Below are 19,524 nucleotides of genomic sequence, written 5' to 3'. Positions count from 1 at the left end.
CAAATGTCTTCCTTCATCTGAAAATGTTACTTAAAATGCGATTTTCAAAAAATGCCAAACACTCACAGCAAATCGAGTTAGGATGTAGGCTCCTGCTCCTGTTCCCATGCCAATAATGCTTTTCAGCCTGGAAGCAGAAATACAAACGCGTGTCACAGATGGAGAGAGTGACGGAAGCCCCAAGGACACACTGAGAACTTCCTGAGGGTGACTGCCTGCCTAGGCAACGTGGGGGCATGCTGCCGTGACTGCCCACACGGCCCTGAGGTCACTGTGCTTTAGGATTGGACAGAGACCGAGACCTTGAAGAGCTGTGCCCCCTTCTCCTCACTTCCCTCCTGGCCACCACCCAGCCTCTGAGAGACCATCCGACATTTACGGGAAGGCCCGTTACGGCATCATTTCTTCCCATTCTTTTTTTTTTTTTGAGACGGAGTTTCGCTCTTGTTACCCAGGCTGGAGTGCAATGGTGTGATCTCGGCTCACCGAAACCTCCGCCTCCTGGGTTCAAGCAATTCTCCCACCTCAGCCTCCCGAGTAGCTGGGATTAAAGGCACACGCCACCATGCCAGCTAATTTTTTTGTATTTTTAGTAGAGACAGGGTTTCACCATGTTGACCAGGATGGTCTCGATCTCTTGACCTCGTGATCCACCCGCCTCGGCCTCCCAAAGTGCTGGGATTACAGGCTTGAGCCACCGCGCCCGGCCCATTTCTTCCCATTCTTAAGCTTTATTTTGGATTCTAAAACTTGAAATGAAAACAAATAGAGTAAGAACCATGAAGTTATTATTATTCGAAGGGCTCAAAAAAGAGAGGAACACTGGAAAAATGATGGTGTGGAGAGAAAAGCTAAGGGCACAGGCAACTCCATTCCAGAACATTCCATGGGAAAGAGAGGGAATGAAAGAACAGGGGGCAGGAGCAGAATGGGTGGGGCAGCCGCCATCATGCAACTAACATTCATGCAAGAGGAAAGCTGAAGTTACAGTAGGCAGACTAGAGCTCAGAGGCTGTGCGAACAACAGTCCTCACAGAGTGTGACGAGCTGATTTCTTGCCTAATCTTTAATCTGCAACCTTAGTTTTAGTGGTCAGTCCCCAGATCAAAGCCAAGTCACAGGCGGACACTAGAAGCCAGGCTGCTGTGCACACACAGGGGGAGCTGATCCCTTGCTCTTACCCAAACTGTTGAAGGACTCCAGGAAGCATTTCAGCCAGCTGATCCATGGAGGGGTACATGTACCTGGAGACAAGACAGAGAAGCCATTAGTGAGCTCCAGACAGAAACGGGTAATCCAAACAGGGATAGGCTTGAAGGGTGGGGGCCATGCAACAGCCTGCCCCATGCACCCAGACTCCCAGTCTACTCCCTTCCCATCCTCCTTCCAAGACCCCTGCAGCACACCGTAACTATCAATTGCTTCCTCTGCTCTAGGTCCCAGGGAGGAATTTTATGGTCATTATTAGCTCATTCAGTTCCTTCAATAACTCTAGGAGGCTGCTAGGATTTCCCCCAACAGCAAGATTATAAATATCACTGAGGCTGAGAGATAAACCACTTGGCCTCACAAGCGGTGGATGGTTAGCCAGAAACATGTCCTCACTGTGTTTGTCTGGTTTTGGGTCTAGGGTGTTGCAGAAACTGACTAGAAGGCATTTCACAATTCTAACCTCAGGGAGAAGCAATTAGAACAGGCATGAGTGAGTTCCATCAGCAAAGGAGTGATGGATCCTCACATATGCTGGGCTCTTGGTGAGGCGATGACAGGGGCCAGTGAGCAAAGCAGGTGCAAACCAGGAGGGAGCCAGCCCTCCAGTCAACAGAAACAGAGGGCTGTGACTCATAACAAAGGCTATCAAAACAGAAACCTGCCATGATCAGGTGATCAGGGAGGGCTTTCTGGAAGAAGTGGCACTGAAGGGGTCATGGGAGCCTGATGAGTTAAGCAAGTGGGCAGGGAAGCAGCATGTGCCAAAGCCCTGGGAAGAGCCAGAAAGAGACCTTATGGTGTCACCCCACGTCAACAGAGCCATTGAGCTGAGGCCACAGGGCAGAAGAGGGGCGAAGACACAGCTCCTTTTGGAGCCAGCAGCTCCTAAGGTGTGACACTGGAGAAGTCGCTTAGCTGCAGGGCCTTCTGTTTCTTCACTCCTCCCCAGGGCTCGTGTGAGGTGAGGAAGCAGCAGAATTCTACTCCCAAGGCCCTGTGTAGGCAGCGGACACCAGAGCCAGGAGGAGCCCAGCCAGGCATCCTCAACCCTGCTCTGTTGTCTCAGCTTCAGAATACGGGAGAGATCACCCTTAGAGGGCCTGGGAGACGCCACCACACCCCTGCCAAGCCCCACACTCTCCTCTGCCCCACTCCAGGAGTAAGAAACAAGCCAGCCCCACTCTGACAGTGGATCCCATCAGATACACATGAAAAACACCTACTAAGGTCCAGTGTGGTGGCTCATGCCTGTAATCCCAGCACATGGAGGCCAAGGCAGGTGGATCACCTGAGGTCAGGAGTTCAAAACCAGCCTGGCCAACATGGTAAAATCCCGTCTCTACTAAAAATACCAAAAAACTGGCCAGGCGTTTTGGCACATGCCTGCAATCCCAGTTAATTGGGAGGCTGAGGCAGGAGAATCACTTGAAGCCAGGAGGCAGAGACTGCAGAGAGCTGAGATCGTGCCATTGCACTCCAGCCTGGGCAACAAGAGTAAAACTCTGTCTCAAAAACAAAAAAAAGGAGAGAAAGACCTAGTAAACCAGGGAGAAAATACCCTGTACCCCTCAGCCTCCAGACCAAGAATAAAAATTCCTGGGCACCAGTGGGGCTCAGACCTAAGAATATTTGTAAACCTTCTCCAGGGGGAGCTAAGAGTCTCTGCTTCCCCAAGCCTTTCACACAATTGGTCCAACCAAAGATAGATCTACTGACATACCTCTGGCTTTATCTGCTGGTTAACAATTAACCATGTCCCACTGTTTTAATACACTTTTAAATTTTTGGTCCTGGTCCCATATGGTTAGCTGTCCCTTCCCTTCCTCTCTGATAAAGGTTAATTATTAAGGATAATTCTGAACACTGATTAAAAAGGATATCTACTAGTAAATGCCAAGAAGGCCCCTCCTGGTAGACTTTAAACCCAAGAAGCTACTCCTGCCCTAGTTTAATCACAGCATCAGGAGCAGGGACAAGGAGGTATCTCTGAGGTCTGCCTCCCCCACGTAATGCTGACTGGGGAGTCCAGTGAGCTCGAGCATAGTTGCACAAGGGGAAACTGAAAGGCCATACCCATGCAGATCATGAGCGGACAAGGGCCAGGCAGTGTAAACACTCTCAACTAAGGCAGCCTGATTTCCAAACAGGATACGTGTCTTAGAGCCGGTAGATAGGGCCAAAGCCAACGCCTCAGGTCTTGGCTGTGCAACCTTTTTTTCCTTTTTTGGAGATGGAGTCTTGCTCTGTCACCCAGGCTGGAGTGCAGTGGTGTGATCTCAGCTCACTGCAACCTCCGCCTCCCAGGTTCAAGGGATTCTCTGGCCTCAGCCTCCTGAGTAGTGGGGATTACAGGCATCCACCACCACACCTAGCTAATTTGTGTATTTTTAGTGGAGACAGGGTTTCACCATGTTGGCCAGGCTGGTCTCGAACTACTGACCTCAGGTGATCCACCCACCTCAGTCTCCCAAAGTGCTGGGATTACTGGCGTGAGCCACCACGCCCGGCCTCAGCTGTGCAATCTTGAGAAAGGTAGTTAACACCTCCATGCCTTGATATTTTCATCTGGAAAATGGAGCTAACACCAGCCACACAGAGCTAGCCGTAAGGAGTAAGCCAAAATGGCAATGTTAGATCAGAATGATCGTGCCTAGCCCACAGGAAGTGCTCCAACAACGCTCCTTCTCGCCCTCTTTTTCTTCCCAACCTCCTTGGTTTTTCATCACACTATTGGGTTATGTCAAGTCCTCCTCCCCTTCATAGGTTGGGCACACCTATGGTAAAGCCAGCCTTGGAGGAAAGACGGGGGGTGGGGAAGTAGCATCTAATGGGTATGTTGTTTCAGTTTGGGAAGATGAGACTGTCCTGGAGATGGAAGGTGGTGACGACTGCACAACATCTGAATGTCCTCAATGCCGCTGAACTATATACTTAAAAATGGTTAAAATGCTAACTTTTATATTATGTATCTTTTACCACAGTTTAGTAAGTGGTTAAGACAGTAACTTTTATGTTTTACCACAATTAAAAAGTATTTAAAAGAACAAGCCAGCTGAACCCCTCCCCGACACCCAGTCTCCACCCTGCAGGGCTCACAGGGCAAGAGGCTCTCACCCTGCGGGGAAGGAGGCTGCGCCGTCCTGCTGGCCGGGGGCATCCACGTGGCAGACGGCAAAGTGCTGGGTGATCTCCTGCATGTCCTCGTAGTTGAAGAGGGGGTTGTAGCAGGTTTTGTCTGAAGAACAGCAGAGCGGGGGGAGGGATGAGAAAATAGTAAGAGGAGAAAAATTAGGTGTCTCGGTGGCAAAGCACATTCATTTTGCTTCACTCCTATTCAGAAGAAGGAAGTGAACTTTGAAGAATACAGATGTTTATGTTTTTCGCTTTTTGGTTTTGTACCTATGCCCACTTTCCTGGTGACAAAAGGCAAGACTAAGTCATGGGCCAGGGAGTGGTATCTGGCAGGTGAATCTTGTAGTTGGTGCTGGAAGGGGTTCCCAGGCTGGCCCCTGCAGCTCCTCCAGTCAGTCAGGGTCAGGATGGCCCTGGCATGAGATGGGTTTGCCCCCCTCATCCTTTCTTTCCTTCTGGGTCCACTATAACCTCCCATCTGGAGTAGTGACCCTGTGTCTAAACATGGCAGTGTTATTCACTCAGCTAGAAAGTAAAAATGCCCCAAATGCCTATCAACCAAAGAATAGATGGCCAGGCACAGTGGCTCATGCCTGTAATCCCAGCACTTTGGGAGGCTGAGGTGGGTGGATCACCGGAGGTCAGGAGTTCAAGGCCAGCTTGGGCAATGTGGTGAAATCCCATCTCTATTAAAAATATAAAAATTAGCCAGGTGTGGTGGTGGGTGCCTGTAATCCCAGCTACTTGGGAGTCTAAAGCAGGAGAATTGCTTGAACCCGGGAGGTGGAGATTGCAGTGAGCCAAGATCGTACCACCACACTCCAACCTGGGTGACAGAGTGAGAATATGTCTCAAAAAAAAAAAAAAAAAAAAAAAAAGAAAAGAAAAGAATAGATGAAGTGTGGTAAGTGCATACAATGGAATATTATTATTCAACAAAGGAAATACAAATACTAATACATGACCTGGAAAAAAACCTTGAAAGCATTATGAAAGAAGCCAGTTAGAAAAATTCACATATTATTTGATTCCATGTATACAACATTCCAGAATAGGCAAATTCACAGAAAAGGAAAGTCGATGAAGGGTCAGTCATCTGGGGGTGGGGTGACCAATAAAAGATACAGGATTTTTTAGAAGGAAGAAAATGTTCCAAAATTGTGCTGATGGTTGCACAATTCTGTGGAAAGACTAAAAACCATATGCATGCATGACTGAAGAAGTCGCCGTCACAGATAGCAAAGTGCCCCAGTGCTCCCAGCACCTCTGGGTACACAGACAACTCCATGCCCACATGCAGTGCATTTCTGGCTTTTCCAGGCTGTGGCAAGAGTTCTTCCCAGAATAGCTCCAGGAAGTCCCAGGCAGAAAGGAAACCACCCGTTCCCGGCCACTGCCCTTCTCAGCTGCCTTCTTCCACCACCCTCTCGGCAACTGGCTGACAGGGAACCTGGGATCCTCAGAACTTACGGTTCATGCCGATGTCATGGTAGGTGAGGATGACAGGCCGGTTTCCCTTGGGAGTCCCACACAGCGTGACGTGAACGGAGCCATGTAAAGTCTCGATGTCCTGCTCCTGAGGAGAGACAGCAGACAGTGGGCTGGTCATGTGGGGTTCACGGCGTCTGTGTGGCTGAAGACACCCAGTCTCTTTCCAACTGTGTTTTCAGGAAGCTCACTTCTCAATCGACTGTAAGAGCCCTGGCTTCGGGCAGCACCTCTATCTGGCTGGAAGCCAATCCCAGAACCAGGGCAAGGACGGGACTCCCTGGAGGCAGGAGACGGAGGCCTGGCTCAGACTGTGCTGTTAACTGCACAAAATGCCGGGCAAAGGGCCAGCCTGTGGCCATCTCTGCACCAGACTGTGTTTACTCCATCCAGAAAACAGGCCAGCAAGCCTGCGCTTTCCTGCCCCCAGGCCCCACTGGCCCCACAGGTTACTGTACCTGTGACTAACACCTGGTAGCTTAGGGCTACCCAGAATTCACACTCTACTTCCAAGAACAGCCCCCAATTTCCTTCAGAAACCCACCCAACCCTTGCCCTCAATCGTGGGGGTTCTGTTGACACTGATCCCTGCCCCACGTTTCACAAGCCCAGGCCAATTCATGCATTCCACCTCCCGGTTGCCAGTATTGGATCAGGATGGAACAGGTGGGCTGGCTCAGGCCAACTAAAGCCAACTGCACTTATTTCTAGTAACTGGGGAACTGGATTGAACTTGGTCTAGCAAGGTTGCATCTGCAGCAGCCACGCTGTCACCACGAGGCAATGGCCTGCCTGAAAGTTTGGCAGCCCAGGGACGGCAAAGAGAGAAAGGGGATTTGGGGATGGCACCCACCATCCGGGATTTTCGGTTACGTAAGCCACCAACTTCCAATCACATGTAAGCCATGTCCAGCTGACCCAAAGAATGCTGAATGATATCATGCCCATCCTCTCTCCTGCCCTTCCTTCTTGTAGGTCCTGGTGGTTCTTCTGGTCAAGGCCAACTCTCCAGCTCGGCCATGGACCCCCAGCCGGCCCCCCACCCCCGTCATCCCCACACCTCTCCGCACCAAACCTTCCTAACAGCTGAAGAGCTGCTCTTCTTTCTTCCTCTGGGAAAAAAAAAAAAAAAAAAAAAAAGGCATCCTGCCTTGGTCCCAAGCACCCCAGATCATTCACGGATCAATCTCTCACCTGCCCCGTTCACCTAAACTCCTGCAGGGGGTAGTTGGAGTCTTTCTCAATTGTCACTTCCACTCACCCTTCCCCTCATGCCTGCCCCAGGCTTCTGCCCTTCTCAAGGCCACCCAGAAGTCCCTGAGGACCCCAGTAACTCATCTCCCTTGAGCGATTTCCATGTCTGAGAGCAGTGCCCTCCCCTTTGAAATGCCCCACTCTGGGCTTTGCTCCCACAGGGCAGTTGGAGAGCAGGGAAGTAGGGCCATCAGCCTGCTGAGGACAGGCTGCAGACGCCTTCCAAGTGCCAGGGCAGTGCTGAGCCATGTCCCTCCATGTCCTCACCTTCACAAGAGCCCTGCCAGGGTCACGTGACCCAGTGGCTGAGGAAGTGACGTTGGTGACCCCGAGTCATAGGGGCAGGCAGTGCAGAGGTGGGTCCCCCAGACAGTCAGCCTCTGCAAGGCCCCAGGCGCCTCACACTTCACCCACCCTCGAGCGGCGCACACTCAGGCCCCATGAGGCCCCCTCATCTCAGCACGCTGCACTGATTTTCCAAAGAGTAAATGAGGCGTTGAAGTGGAATACAGAGCACTCTGGATGCTGTTGAACCTGCTTCCAGAAGCCGCCAGAAATGTGACCAACAGAGGTCACTGCCATGTGGCGGCAGAGAGGAGGGTCAGCGTTCACAAACTCATGCTTGAGAAGAGGGGATGGGACAGACCCTCACTCAGGCGCCCTGTGGGAGCAGGTCACTCCCTCCCCAGCTTGAATCTTGAAAACAGGAACAGTCTGGCTCTGCCTATCTCCTGGGTGCTGAAGACACAGAATGCGGGCAGCTCAGTCTGAGAGTGACCCCGGTGAGGTGGTAGGAGGCAGCCACCCCCACGCTGTCCACACCAGCCGGTGATCGGACTCTACCTCTGCTACTTCTTTACTCCTGATACTTAAGGCAGTTTGATTTCATCCAAGAAACATTCACTAGACACCTATTGCATGCCAGGTCCCCTTCATCCCGCAGGGATGAGTGGATGAGAACTCACAAGCCAGCAGGGGCAGGGGAGATGGCCCCGGGAGCTGTGGGTCCTCTGGGTCCTCCGAGAAAAAAGGAGAAAGAGGATTTAACCCACTGGGGGGTTGTTGGGAATGGGACCAGGAAAACCTCCTGCATCCCATAAGACGAATGATTCTCAAACTGAGGAACAAGTTCAAAAACAAAGAAAAATGGCATCCAATACCAGGCTCCCCCGCAGCATATGAAAACTCTACACTGTGTTTCCAACAAGAACTCACCACCTCCCCCTCCCCACTGGCAGAGTGCAGGGGTTTCTGACCCTCACTTGGAGAACCCTGAAGCCAGCCAGCCCCAGGCCACCATGGTGCTTCTGCAGAAAGGAGACAAGCACCCCAGCTCACTCATGGACCAGTCTCTCACCTGCCATGTTCATCTAAACTCCTGCAGAAGGTGGTCGTGAGTCTCTCTCAACTGTCACTTCCACTCGCCTGCCCTGGGTGTCCACCCTCCTCGAGGTCACCCAGAAGTTCCCTGTTCCTGAACAGCACAGGGATGCAGGTTACCAGGTGAGGATGGTGACATATAGAGAGGCACAGCAGAGACAGACCCAGCTTCCTGGGAGCATCCAGGCCTGCCCAGCAGGGAGTCGTCCTGGCACCTGCATTAGCCCCCAACAAGGTAAGTCCCCTGGTTCACAGAGCTCCGCCCATCTCCCTTCTGCCTTCTCTGCCCCTCAGGGCCCAACACTTCTTTCCTGCCCATAACAGGCACTGGAAAAATCCATAGATGAGGGAGCAGTGGCCTGGCTTCCAGCGGGGGCCAGAGATCATCTGCTGGGCCCAGCCTGGCCCTGAAGCCACTGTGGGAACAAAGGCTCATTTGTCTGTGGGGGCACATTCTTCATTGTCTCCCCAGCTGGCCCACATGGGTCCCTCTAAAGACAGGCCAGGGTAGGCAGTGTCCCTACCGCCACAGATGTCAGACTGCAAATCTGTTCCCCAACCTCTGAGCCTCTATGTCCTCACCCCTGAGACAGGAGGGCCACCTGCAACCCAGGCTCCATAGCAAGAGAGGATTCACCTGCCAGAGCCCAGACCACAGCACCAGGTAGGAAGGGGACTCCCGCTGTACGTACCATAGGGTGTTAATGAGGCAGCAGGTATGGGACACGCCACCGCAGCTGGCATCAAGAATGTCCCTGGAAGCCCCCGGGGTTGTGGGTGGGTAACAGGTTTTTGACTCATCTCTTTGAAGGTCTTAAAATTGCAGCCCTCCCAATAAGACCCCTGGGGTTGGTGAGAGCCTCACAGAGCACTGACGCTTCACCCTAACTCACACCTACAGGGGTGTCAGGACCCTGGCTACTGCCTCAACACCGCCCCAAATCTCAGCCTGAGCAGGACACAGAAGAAGCAGGTTTCGACACTGTTAGCACTAAACTGAAGGGTCCCTCCCTCCATCCAAGGAGGAAAGGCTGTGTGGGTCTCCTTCGCTCTTCTGTTCACAGGCCCCTGCACAGCTGCCTGCTCCTGGTGGGCAGCCAGTATCTGCTGGATAAGAGATCTGATCCAGGCAGATAATGGTGAGCATCACACCCTAGGAAGAAACTTTCTCTCCTAAGGGCATGGATCAACATTGGGATCATCCCCACTCTGCTCCTGGATTGGCCATGAGATGCTCAGCTCCCTCCCAGTAAGACCCCTGGGGTTGGTGAGAGTCTCACAGAGCACTAACGCTTCACCCCAACTCATGAGGAACTACAGGACTGTCAGGACCCTGGCTGCTGCCTCAACATCGCCCCAAATCTCAGCCTGAGCAGGACTCAGAAAAAGCAGGTTTCGACATTGGTAGCCTTGGTGGGAAGGACAAAGACCCCTTCTGGGAAAGTGGAAGTAGGGAAGGTCATGTGGGTGCGGGGCTGCCTCCCAGGCACAGGTGACAGTGGTGAGGGAGAACATTTGCTAAGCACCTATGAAGAGTAAGGCAGGGTATCAGACCACGCCACAGGGAAGCCCATCAATCCCATTTTACAGGTAAAGAAGCTGAAGTGACTCTCCCAAGGTCATGGGCTTATAGTGGTAGACCCGGGATCTGATCTCTCATCCGCTGGGCCCTTGCTCCTCTGTGCCAGGGTCTGCTGGCCCTCATCAGTCCTCCCCTCAGTTTCTGGCCCCCCAGCACACCCAGGAGGAGGAGGGGGAAAAGCAAGTGTTGTGATCTTCCCTGCGTCCAAGTCCCATCCCCTAAGTCTCACACACATACTCACACATCCCCAACAAACACACCCACCAACAAACACACGTGCACGCACGTGGTTTTGAGCTAGCCAGGAAGACTGTCTGAGATTGAATGGGAGAATGACAACACTCACAAACACAGGCCTTTGTCCTATTCAGTCCCAAAGGAATGTTCTGTCCTCCTGTCCCTGTGGGAATAAATCACCCAGTGTTCTGGAGAGAGGAACCCGTCCCGTGTCTTCTACGTTTTCCCAAAGAGAGGGCACGAGGAACCCAGAACATCAGAACGGCATGGTGCACTGTTCGTCCTCTTGCCCGAGAGAGCAAAGTGCCTGTGTCAGGGCTCAGCAGAAGACCCCCCGACTCTGGCTAGGACCAGGCTGGCAACACAAACACAACTCCTCCACCATCCAGAGCCCCACCCCCAGGTCTTCCACAGTTCAGGACCACGTCACGGAAGACCCTGCTCCCAGGGCCTGATTCAGACAAGGGGATGAGAAGACAAAAGCCTGGCTGCACACACCACTTTCTTCTCACCTGCTCTGGAAGAGTCTAGAAAGCTGCTCTCTCACGTCTATAGGTGATGGCAGGGATGGGGCTGGTCACAAACAGCCACTGCATCTTACTCATGCATTTTTCACACGTGTTTTCTCATTAAATGCATGCAACAGCCGCTGCAGAGATGAGAAAGGTGAGGCCGAGAGAGATGAAGGACTTCATCCAAGGCCGCACAGCTGGAAGAGTGGGGCAAAATCTGAACCAACCTTGGATTGGAATGTCTGCATCCAAAGCCTGTTCTCTTTAACATCCCATTTCACATTCTGTGCAGAGCAGAAGAGGTGAAGGAAACCTTTCTCTGCAACGTGCACCGTAACTTTCTAAAGGGGGATGCAGCAAGTTAGACCCCACATTCATTTCACTGCAGAACACCTGTATCTCCCCAGCACCCCAAGGACAAGCAACCCGTGTGGCACAGGTTGAGTTACACTACCAAACAGAATGGAGAAATAACACCTGCTGCTCCCATCCTCCCAAAACAGGCACCTGCCCCCACACTGCAGGCTTGTGTGTCTTTGTGAGGATGTGCACCGACAATGGAAACTCCTCAGCACAGACATCACCTCCTCCTTCCTGCTACCCACCATACACACGACCTGCAGACCCTGCTCTCTTCTTCACAGCATGACCACAGTTACGAATAACTGTGGAACAGCTGCCTCCCCAGCCAGAGCGCCAATTCCCAGAGGGAAAGACTGGCTCTCTAACACACAGAGTCTAGCCTGGAGGATGCGCATAGAGATTTACAGTCTACACTGCCTGTATGCTGGCGAGTAGCAAACATAGCACCTCCCACAACGGTCTACTGTAAGACGTCAAGTGGGGAAATGGGACCTAACACTAAGCATGCCTTAGAGATTTCATCCCTTTGGCTGTCAAACCCGGCTTGGAGCTTTATAAACTACGGCAGACTGTTGGTTGGCATCCCAAACATCTGTTGTTCCCTTCTTTTCCAGAATAGAATTCTAACTTCTACACTAAACAGTGGAGTGCCTGATGAAACGTTCCCCTTCCTTCCTCATCTCCCTTGTAACCAAGGATGGTCAGGAGGTTCAGTTGTGGCCAATGAGATGCCAGCAGAAATTCCTGCAGCTTCATGGAGAGTTTTTTTAAAAAGGGTCAAACTTGGCCGTTTGATTCTTGTCCTTTCACCCTCCCGCCTGCATCCTACCTGGAATACGGATAAGACGCTCGGGGGTTCAGTGACCATCCTACCAATCTGAGAACCAAAGCCGCATGCTCGGGCGACAGCGGGAAGCTGGAAGGACTAACTCCAGCTGGGCTGGGTGACGTTCATAGCCTGGGGTGTTAGCTTTCTAGGTTGGGGAGAATAGCAAACATTTCCTTGTTACAGCACTGTTTGTTGAGCAATACTTATCCTAGTGACATAACCACCGTGTGCCCCTGGCCAAATTATCAGCCTTCTCTGACAATGCCTGCTATCCGTTGTAAGCTGAGGTCAATAACGATGCCTTCTGCTCCACTGAGCTTCTCCTAAGACAAAAATCATGGTACAGACCTGAATGTGTTTTGCAAACGGCAGCGTTTCGCTTCACGTCAGCTGTTATGGATGACCGCTCCAGAAATGATTAGAGTGAAGCTGCCAGGGCCAGCCCCACTGGCTTAGGTCAACTCTCTGGATCATCTGGAGGGTCTCTGGAGGCCAGCTGTGACTGTGTCTCCCTGTCCCCGTAATCCCCTCCTTCCCAGCAGGCCCTGGGCAGATGCCACCCGTACTGGGCTTTAAGAGGAAGGATGACTGCATACCCAAGCTCTAAGTCAGTTGGTGGGTTGGGTGACCCCTCCCTTGGTCTAGCAAGCCTTGAGGTCCAGGCACGGCCAGTGCAGTAGGGCGCCCTCTGGAACAGCAGGCCAGAAGCTGACTGGCTCAGCAACATAAAGTCAAGGCCGATGGTGGGAAGAAAGACAAATCACGGGAATGGAGGCTCAAGAGGAAATGTCAGGGGCCTCCCCTCCCTACCGTCTTTTCATAAAATGATATATTCCTCCCCCTGAATTTTCCTGGTTCATGTCCTATGCCCTTGGAGGAGGAGGGGAAGCCACAGCTGTACCATATCCCTTAATGATCCATTGCATTAAGTAAGAAACACAGGCCAGGCATGGTGGCTCACACCTGTAACTGTGAGTTTGAGACCAGCCTCTGCAACATAGTGAGACCTCCTCTCTACAAAAAGTAAAATTAGCCAGGCATGGTGGATCACACCTACAGTCCCAGCTACTAGGGAGGATGAGGTGGGAGGATCACTTGAGCCTGGGAGGTCACAGTTGCAGTGAGCTGAGACTGCACTACTATGCTCTAGGCTGGGCAACAGAAGGAGACCTTGTCTTAAAAAACAAAAACAGTAAGGTGCACATAAAGTATCAGAGTACCAGAGACAACCAGGGAGGTGTGTGTAGCCAGGAGGAATACGACAAAAAGACAGCCACACACTGAGCAAGTCCAGTAAGCCAGCTTTGTCTCCTGTACTATCACGGCAGCCACTGAACAGAGAGCCTTTGGGGCTGAAGTACAGGTGCCCCACGAGGTAACAGAGTTAAGGTCCAAGATAGACAGGTCCTGGGGCTTCCAAAGCCATGGTTCCCCTACAAGCCCCACACAATGGAAGACAAGACTGTCAAGGCGAGGGTCAAGCTGGGCCTGTCCCTTCTCGGTTAATTCCCCAGTCTTTTATGTTGACATCGGGTCAAGAGAATTAAACACACAGTCAGAGAATGAGCTGCTGTGGGCAGAGGGAGTCAGCCTGGGAATCCGGCATGCAACTGGAACCCACACTCAAGACCTCAATTCTTCAAGGAAAAAAGAACTTGGAAGAACATCTTTGTTGGATTAGGGTGGAGAGACGGAACAGACCCCCTGTCATCCACGGAGCAGGGGAGGGCAACAAAGGCCTGTGAGCTGAGCCCGCTGCTGTGTGCATTCAATGTCTGCAACGGGCTCACGGACAGCGATGCTCCCCACTGTTTCACAGATTAGGAAACTAAGCCCTGGGGAGGTCAAGCGAGTGGCCAAGGACACGCGGGTGGTAAATGACAGGGCTGGGTCTGCCCTTGCCTCCACTTACTGCACCCTTTCTGGGACACCAGGAGATGAATGAGGTCAGCCTGGCTGGGCCTGGCCTGGGCATACCTCGGGGGCCGTGCATGAGCCCCACTCTCCCACTCCACTGGAGGGTGCTCCTAGGAAACGCACAGCAGAATTGCAGAAAAGGGACACCGTGTTTATTTTGCAAAGCCTCATTTTGCGTTGATCCAGATGATTGTCCCTGCCATCTGTCACTCTAAGGGTTTGCTCTAAGTCCCAGTGGCTTTGCTAGGAAGTAGGGCTGGGGGAGGGGGAGGATGGGAAATGAGGACTTCCAGGCTTCTGTCTGAGTTCTGCCCACCTGCAGTCATGGGGCATGAAAACAAGAAGCAACTGTGTGGAAAGAGAGAAATGAGCAAAAGGTCACCATTTCCATTTTCCCTGTGAGCTGGTCTGCTTCCAAGAAAAGGGGAGAAAAACAGCTCCCCCTGAATGGGATCATACGTCCCGAGACCAGCTCAGCTCTACTGAACAAGAGGCCTCTCGGCAGAACTGGGAGCCAGACCTCTGGAGCCCCTGCCTGGCCCCCGGGCTGCCCCAGCCCCCTCCACTGCTCCACATGGTGGCCCTGTGGGTAACATCAGCTCATTTCCCAGGGAGTTCTGGTGAGCACACAAACACAGATTCCCATGGAAACCAAATCAAATCTAATCGTCTGAATAACTCAAGATCCAGGTGGAGGGAATTAAAGGCAGCAAATCCAATAGAAAAAGCAATTTGAAGCCACAGAAAGTCACTCAGCTCACAAGGTACAATTTAGGGGTGGTGAAGTCAATTCTGCTGTCCCTTCCCTAAAACTCGTTAAATGAACTGAACTTTGGCTCCACACATGGGGATTGAATCAGCTTTTGCCAGCTATCTCGGCATGGTATAACATCGGGCAAATCCCTTAAGACTTTTCTGGGCCTTGCATCTTCAACATAAAATGAAGATGGCAAGAATACCTCCCTTGTGAGGTTCTGTGAGGATCACACGAGCAGATGCAGGCAAAGAGCCCAGCGTGGTTTCTGACATACAGCCGAGCTCAACAGAGGCCAGCCATTGTGACTTTCCTAACTCTAGCATTTTTCGGAAGCAGACGGATCTACATCTATGACTATCTCAGCAGTACCCTTTGGGAAATGCCCTGACATCTTTAAATGGGTCTCTCATCTGCAACAGAGCCCAACACCCTCACCTTGGCAGGGAAGCCCTGAGACAACGGTGAGTATGCAAATACTCATTCTTCCTCCTCTTCCCTCCTTCAAGTGGCCTTCCACAAAACTCCCCATCTGGAGCAGAAGTCTTGGACTCTAGAATTCTAGCCAAAGCAAATAAGGTAGAACCCAAAATACTCCCACCCTCCCTACTTATCAAATCTGCAAATCAACTGCCTAAAACCTGATGCCGAAGCCTCTTCAGCAGAGCCAGATCAGATCGCGTCCTTCCTGCAACCCAACACCTAGGCCCGCAGCCCGCCCACCCCATGCTCTGAGAGTTCCCGAATCTTTCCAGGAAGGGGGAGCCAAGCAGGGGCTTGACAGCGCTGACAGAACCTCACATGCAAATCACCAATCACTTTGCCCGAACATCACCCGGGACAAAACAAAGAGACCACCCAAAAGCGATGCCAGTGACGAAGAGACAAGGCCTGATGCCATCTGCTCTGGTGGGCGATCTGTCTCCTGAGACAGGCCACCCAGCAGCTTGACACAGACTCCGCCAGTAGCTCCTCAGTGCCAAGCTCTGGGCTCAGTGTGTGTGTTTTGATTAAAAAAACAAAAGTGCCTAATTTATTGACTACATTGGGAAAAGAAGTGGGAATCTGCCTGAGTTAGTCAAAGTGCTGAAGCAGTAATTATTTTTCAAAGAATAACGTCGGCTGCTTTCAGATACACACAATAAAGTGGCTCAGACTCCTCAGACTGGACCCCGAAGACCTGGCCAGGAGAGAGCCCTGTTTTAACAAGCAGGTAAGAGCCCAACTAAATGAACAGATAAAATCCATTTGCCATTAAGGCACATCAATTCTTGAGTCCTACAGCAACTCCTTGTCAGTAGGCTAAACATAAGCCCAATGAAGTATTGTTTAGATGATCTGCTTGGCCAGATTTTTTGACAAGCAGACATGGCAAAGATGAACCAGAATCTCTAGTTCATATGAGCTTAATCAGCCTTTCCAGGAACAGGGCTGCACTCAAGTATCAAGGCTGAGTGAACTGTCTGGGTCAGACAGCCCTGGGTTCAATGTGGCCCACTTCACTGCTGCCACCCCTGGGAAAGCCTCAGCTTCCTTATCTGTAAAGTAAGGACAGTGGTACATCCCCAAAGTTTCAGCAAGAGCACGTGGGAGGCCCTCAGTGCTGGCCTGGCTCATCAGAAGACACCAAAGTCCATGGCAGGCAGGTGCTGTCCTGTGGCTTTGCTGGAACCCCCGTGTGAATCTGAGGTCAGAATATGCTGACCAGTCCTTGGGCTGATGTGCCCTGTAGGCCCTGGCCCTGTCACCCATCCGGCCCAGACAGCTTCTGTTGTCACACTGCACTGCATCTTCTGAAGGAAATTCTACAGCAACTCTCCACCCAAGAATTTGGAGGCTGCTAAAAATCTGAGGGACACTTTGATCAATCTCATGAATCAACTGGATCTTGAAGCTGAATCTAAATGAATACAGATTTATACAAAAGATTTTTTTTTTTTTTGGTAACAACCTTGACAAAGTATCATTCAACACTCAGATTCAGCTCAAACATTGTGACTTACCTGGAACACTGAGCCTGTTAACAGCTTACAGGAACAATGCATTTCTGCCCTTGGAAATTTCAAAATCCAGATCAGAAAGGCCTTTGCTCGTGCTGCTACTTCCGCCTGGAATGATCTATCCCCGGGCTTCTCTTTGTCACATGACTGGCTTCATCTTTCAGGTTTCAGTGCAATGTCACCACTTAAAAAAACCTCAACCTAAGAATACAGCACCCCAGCCACAACCTATCCCATCATCTGGCTCCATCTCATCCTTCACTATTGTCTTCAAAGCACCTACAGAAGCTTTAATTCTCATGTTTGCTCGTCTGTATGTTTGTCTGCCTCTTCTTCTAGGGAATGAGGACTGGTTTCAAATATGCACCCTGGAAGCACAAGGCTTGAGGTCCCCTTTCCAGCTCTGTGCTCTCGGGCGAGTTCCTTAACCTCTCTGTGCTTCAGGTTCTCTCTCTAGGATGGGGCAGGATCACGTGGGGCACATTAGGCGAGCTGCCAGGTACACATTCTGTGCTCGGCAGTGCTGAGCTATTATTCCAGAATTTAGGTTCCTGAAACACGGGTCACTGCCTGTCACACTGATCACTGCTCCCCAGCACCTAAACTAATGCCAGGCACAAAGTGGGCATTTGTTAAAGAAACAAAGGAAGGCACAATAGGAAAAAAATGCCCTAACCTCACAGGACAGCTCTGGGGATTAACTCAGAGAGCTCAGCCCAGGCTGGTGCACGGTGCTGGGAGACCTTATCCTGACCTTGGCTACCGTCCTTCCAAAGGCTTCTCTGTGTGGTCCCCACTTTAATGATGTCCTAAGGGGCAGCTCCTTAGCTAACCCCGGCTTGAGCAACACAGGCTGACCTTCCCTGGGAGTAGGGGTGAGATCTATTCTCTGCTCTCTCAGTTTCCTGTGTCCTAAGATGGGAGAATAGGAGGGAGATGGAAGAACAGTTTTGATTCACTAAAAAAAAAAAAAAGCCTAAATTATTGACTACATTGGGAAAGGAAGCAAGAATCTGCCTGAGTTAGTCAAAGTGCTGAAGCAGTAATTATTTTTCAAAGAATAACGTTGGCTGCTTTCAGGTACACACAATAAAGCAGCTCAGACTCCTCAGACTGGACCCCGAAGACCTGGCCAGGAGGGAGCCCTGTTTTAACAAGCAGGTAAGAGCCCAACTAAATGAACAGATAAAATCCATTGGCTATTAAGGCACATAAAAGTGTTTTGCAGACTTTCCAGAGAAACACGACTGTGAGGAATTATCTTCATGGGGAACAGATAAACGAGGCCTTCCAGGTGTCCCAGAATTGATAACCAAGATTTTAAAATCCAAAATAACTACATGATCCAGTGATAGGGTTTGGCTGTGTCCCTACCCAAATCTCATCTTGAACTGTAGCTCCCATAATCCCCACATGTGGGATGGACCTGGTGGGAAGTAGCTGAATCATGGGGGCAAGTTTTGCCCATGCTGGTCCTGTGATAGTGAGTAAGTCTCATGAGATCTGATGGTTTCATAAAGGCAGTTCCCCTGCACACCCTCTCTCTCCTGCTGCCCTGTAAGACGTGCCTTTGCTCTTCCTTCACCTTCTGCCATGAATGTGAGGCTTCCAGCCATGTGAAACTATGAGCCCATTAAACCTCTTTTTCTTTAAAACCCAGTGTCTGATATGTCCTTATAGCAGCTTGAGAAAAGACTAATACCTCCAGCAATTCCACTTCTGGGTATATGCCCCCAGAATTGAAAGCAGGATCTTAAAGAGGTATCACTATGCGCATGTTCACAGCCTTACTCACAATAGCCCAAAGCATCCACCAATGGACAAATGGAGAAGCAAAATGTGGGGCGTACATACAATAGAATATGACTCAGTCTTAAAAAGGGAGGAAATTCTGACACATGCTACAACAGGGATGAACCCTGAGGACGTGATGCTAAGTTATACCAGCCAGACACTAAAGAACAAATCAATGCAAATTAATAGTTTTATAATAACAAAACAGTATGTGATTGCACTTACATGAGGTGCTTAATCAAAATCACAGAGACAGAAAATAGAAGGGTGACTGCCTGAAGCTAGAACGAGGAATTGTTTAATGGGACAGAGTTTCAGTTCTGCAAGTTTTAGAATTCTGGAGATGGCTGGGTGCGGGGGCCTATAATCCCAACACTTTGGGAGGCTGAGGTGGGCAGATCACTTGAGGTCAGGAGTTCAAGACCAGACTGGCCAACATGGAAAAAACCAGTCTCTACTAAAAATACAAAAACTAGCCCAGTGTGGTGGCGGGCACCTGTAATCCCAGCTACTCAGGAGGCTGAGGTATGAGAGTTGCTTGAACCCAGGAGGCAGAGGTTGCAGTGAGGCAAGATTGCACCACTGCACTCCAGCCTGGATGACAGAGCAAGACTCTGTCTGAAAAAAAATAAAAGATAAAATAAAAAAAATAAAGTTCAGAAGATGGATGACAGTGATGGTTGCCTGGTAATATGAACATACTTAATGATACAGAGCTGTACATTTAAAAGTACTTAAGATGGTAAATTTGATGTTACATGTATTTTTCCACAATAACAAAAATAATTGGGGAAGCAGCCCACGACAGTTAGTGGATAGGGTGCGTGATGTCTGCCCCAGCACTAATGCGGGAAGCACCACATCACTGTCCCCGTCAGTAACCTCTCTCCATACCACTTAGCAAGGCTGGAGCACTGTCCCCATTTCACAGATGAGGAAACTGAAGTTGCAGGGAGGTGAAGCAACCGGCGTTGGGCCAATCACCAGGAAAGGGCACCGATGGGGCTTGTGTTTCACTCTTTCTGGCCCTGGAAGGGGGCCTTCATCTGAGGAAGACGGATGACCACATC

At 50.9% G+C, this 19,524-nt stretch overlaps 1 protein-coding gene across 1 annotated transcript in view; it reads right to left on the bottom strand.

Moving 5' to 3' along the window:
- Positions 1 to 19,524, bottom strand: part of NDRG1 (N-myc downstream regulated 1) — a 60,393-nt gene that overhangs the window by 21,673 nt on the left and 19,196 nt on the right. The window contains exons 4-7 of the mRNA XM_002759215.6: positions 5,815 to 5,920; positions 4,327 to 4,447; positions 1,182 to 1,244; positions 67 to 127 (exon numbers count right to left, since the gene is read on the bottom strand). Coding sequence (XP_002759261.1) covers positions 67 to 127; positions 1,182 to 1,244; positions 4,327 to 4,447; positions 5,815 to 5,920 — 351 coding nt within the window. The remainder of the gene's footprint in view (positions 1 to 66; positions 128 to 1,181; positions 1,245 to 4,326; positions 4,448 to 5,814; positions 5,921 to 19,524) is intronic.

The sequence above is a fragment of the Callithrix jacchus genome, chromosome 16, assembly GCF_049354715.1.
Source record: "Callithrix jacchus isolate 240 chromosome 16, calJac240_pri, whole genome shotgun sequence".
Taxonomy (NCBI): Eukaryota; Metazoa; Chordata; class Mammalia; order Primates; family Cebidae; genus Callithrix; species Callithrix jacchus.
Note: the sequence above shows the minus strand (reverse complement) of the source record. Positions and strands in the feature narration are given on the sequence as shown.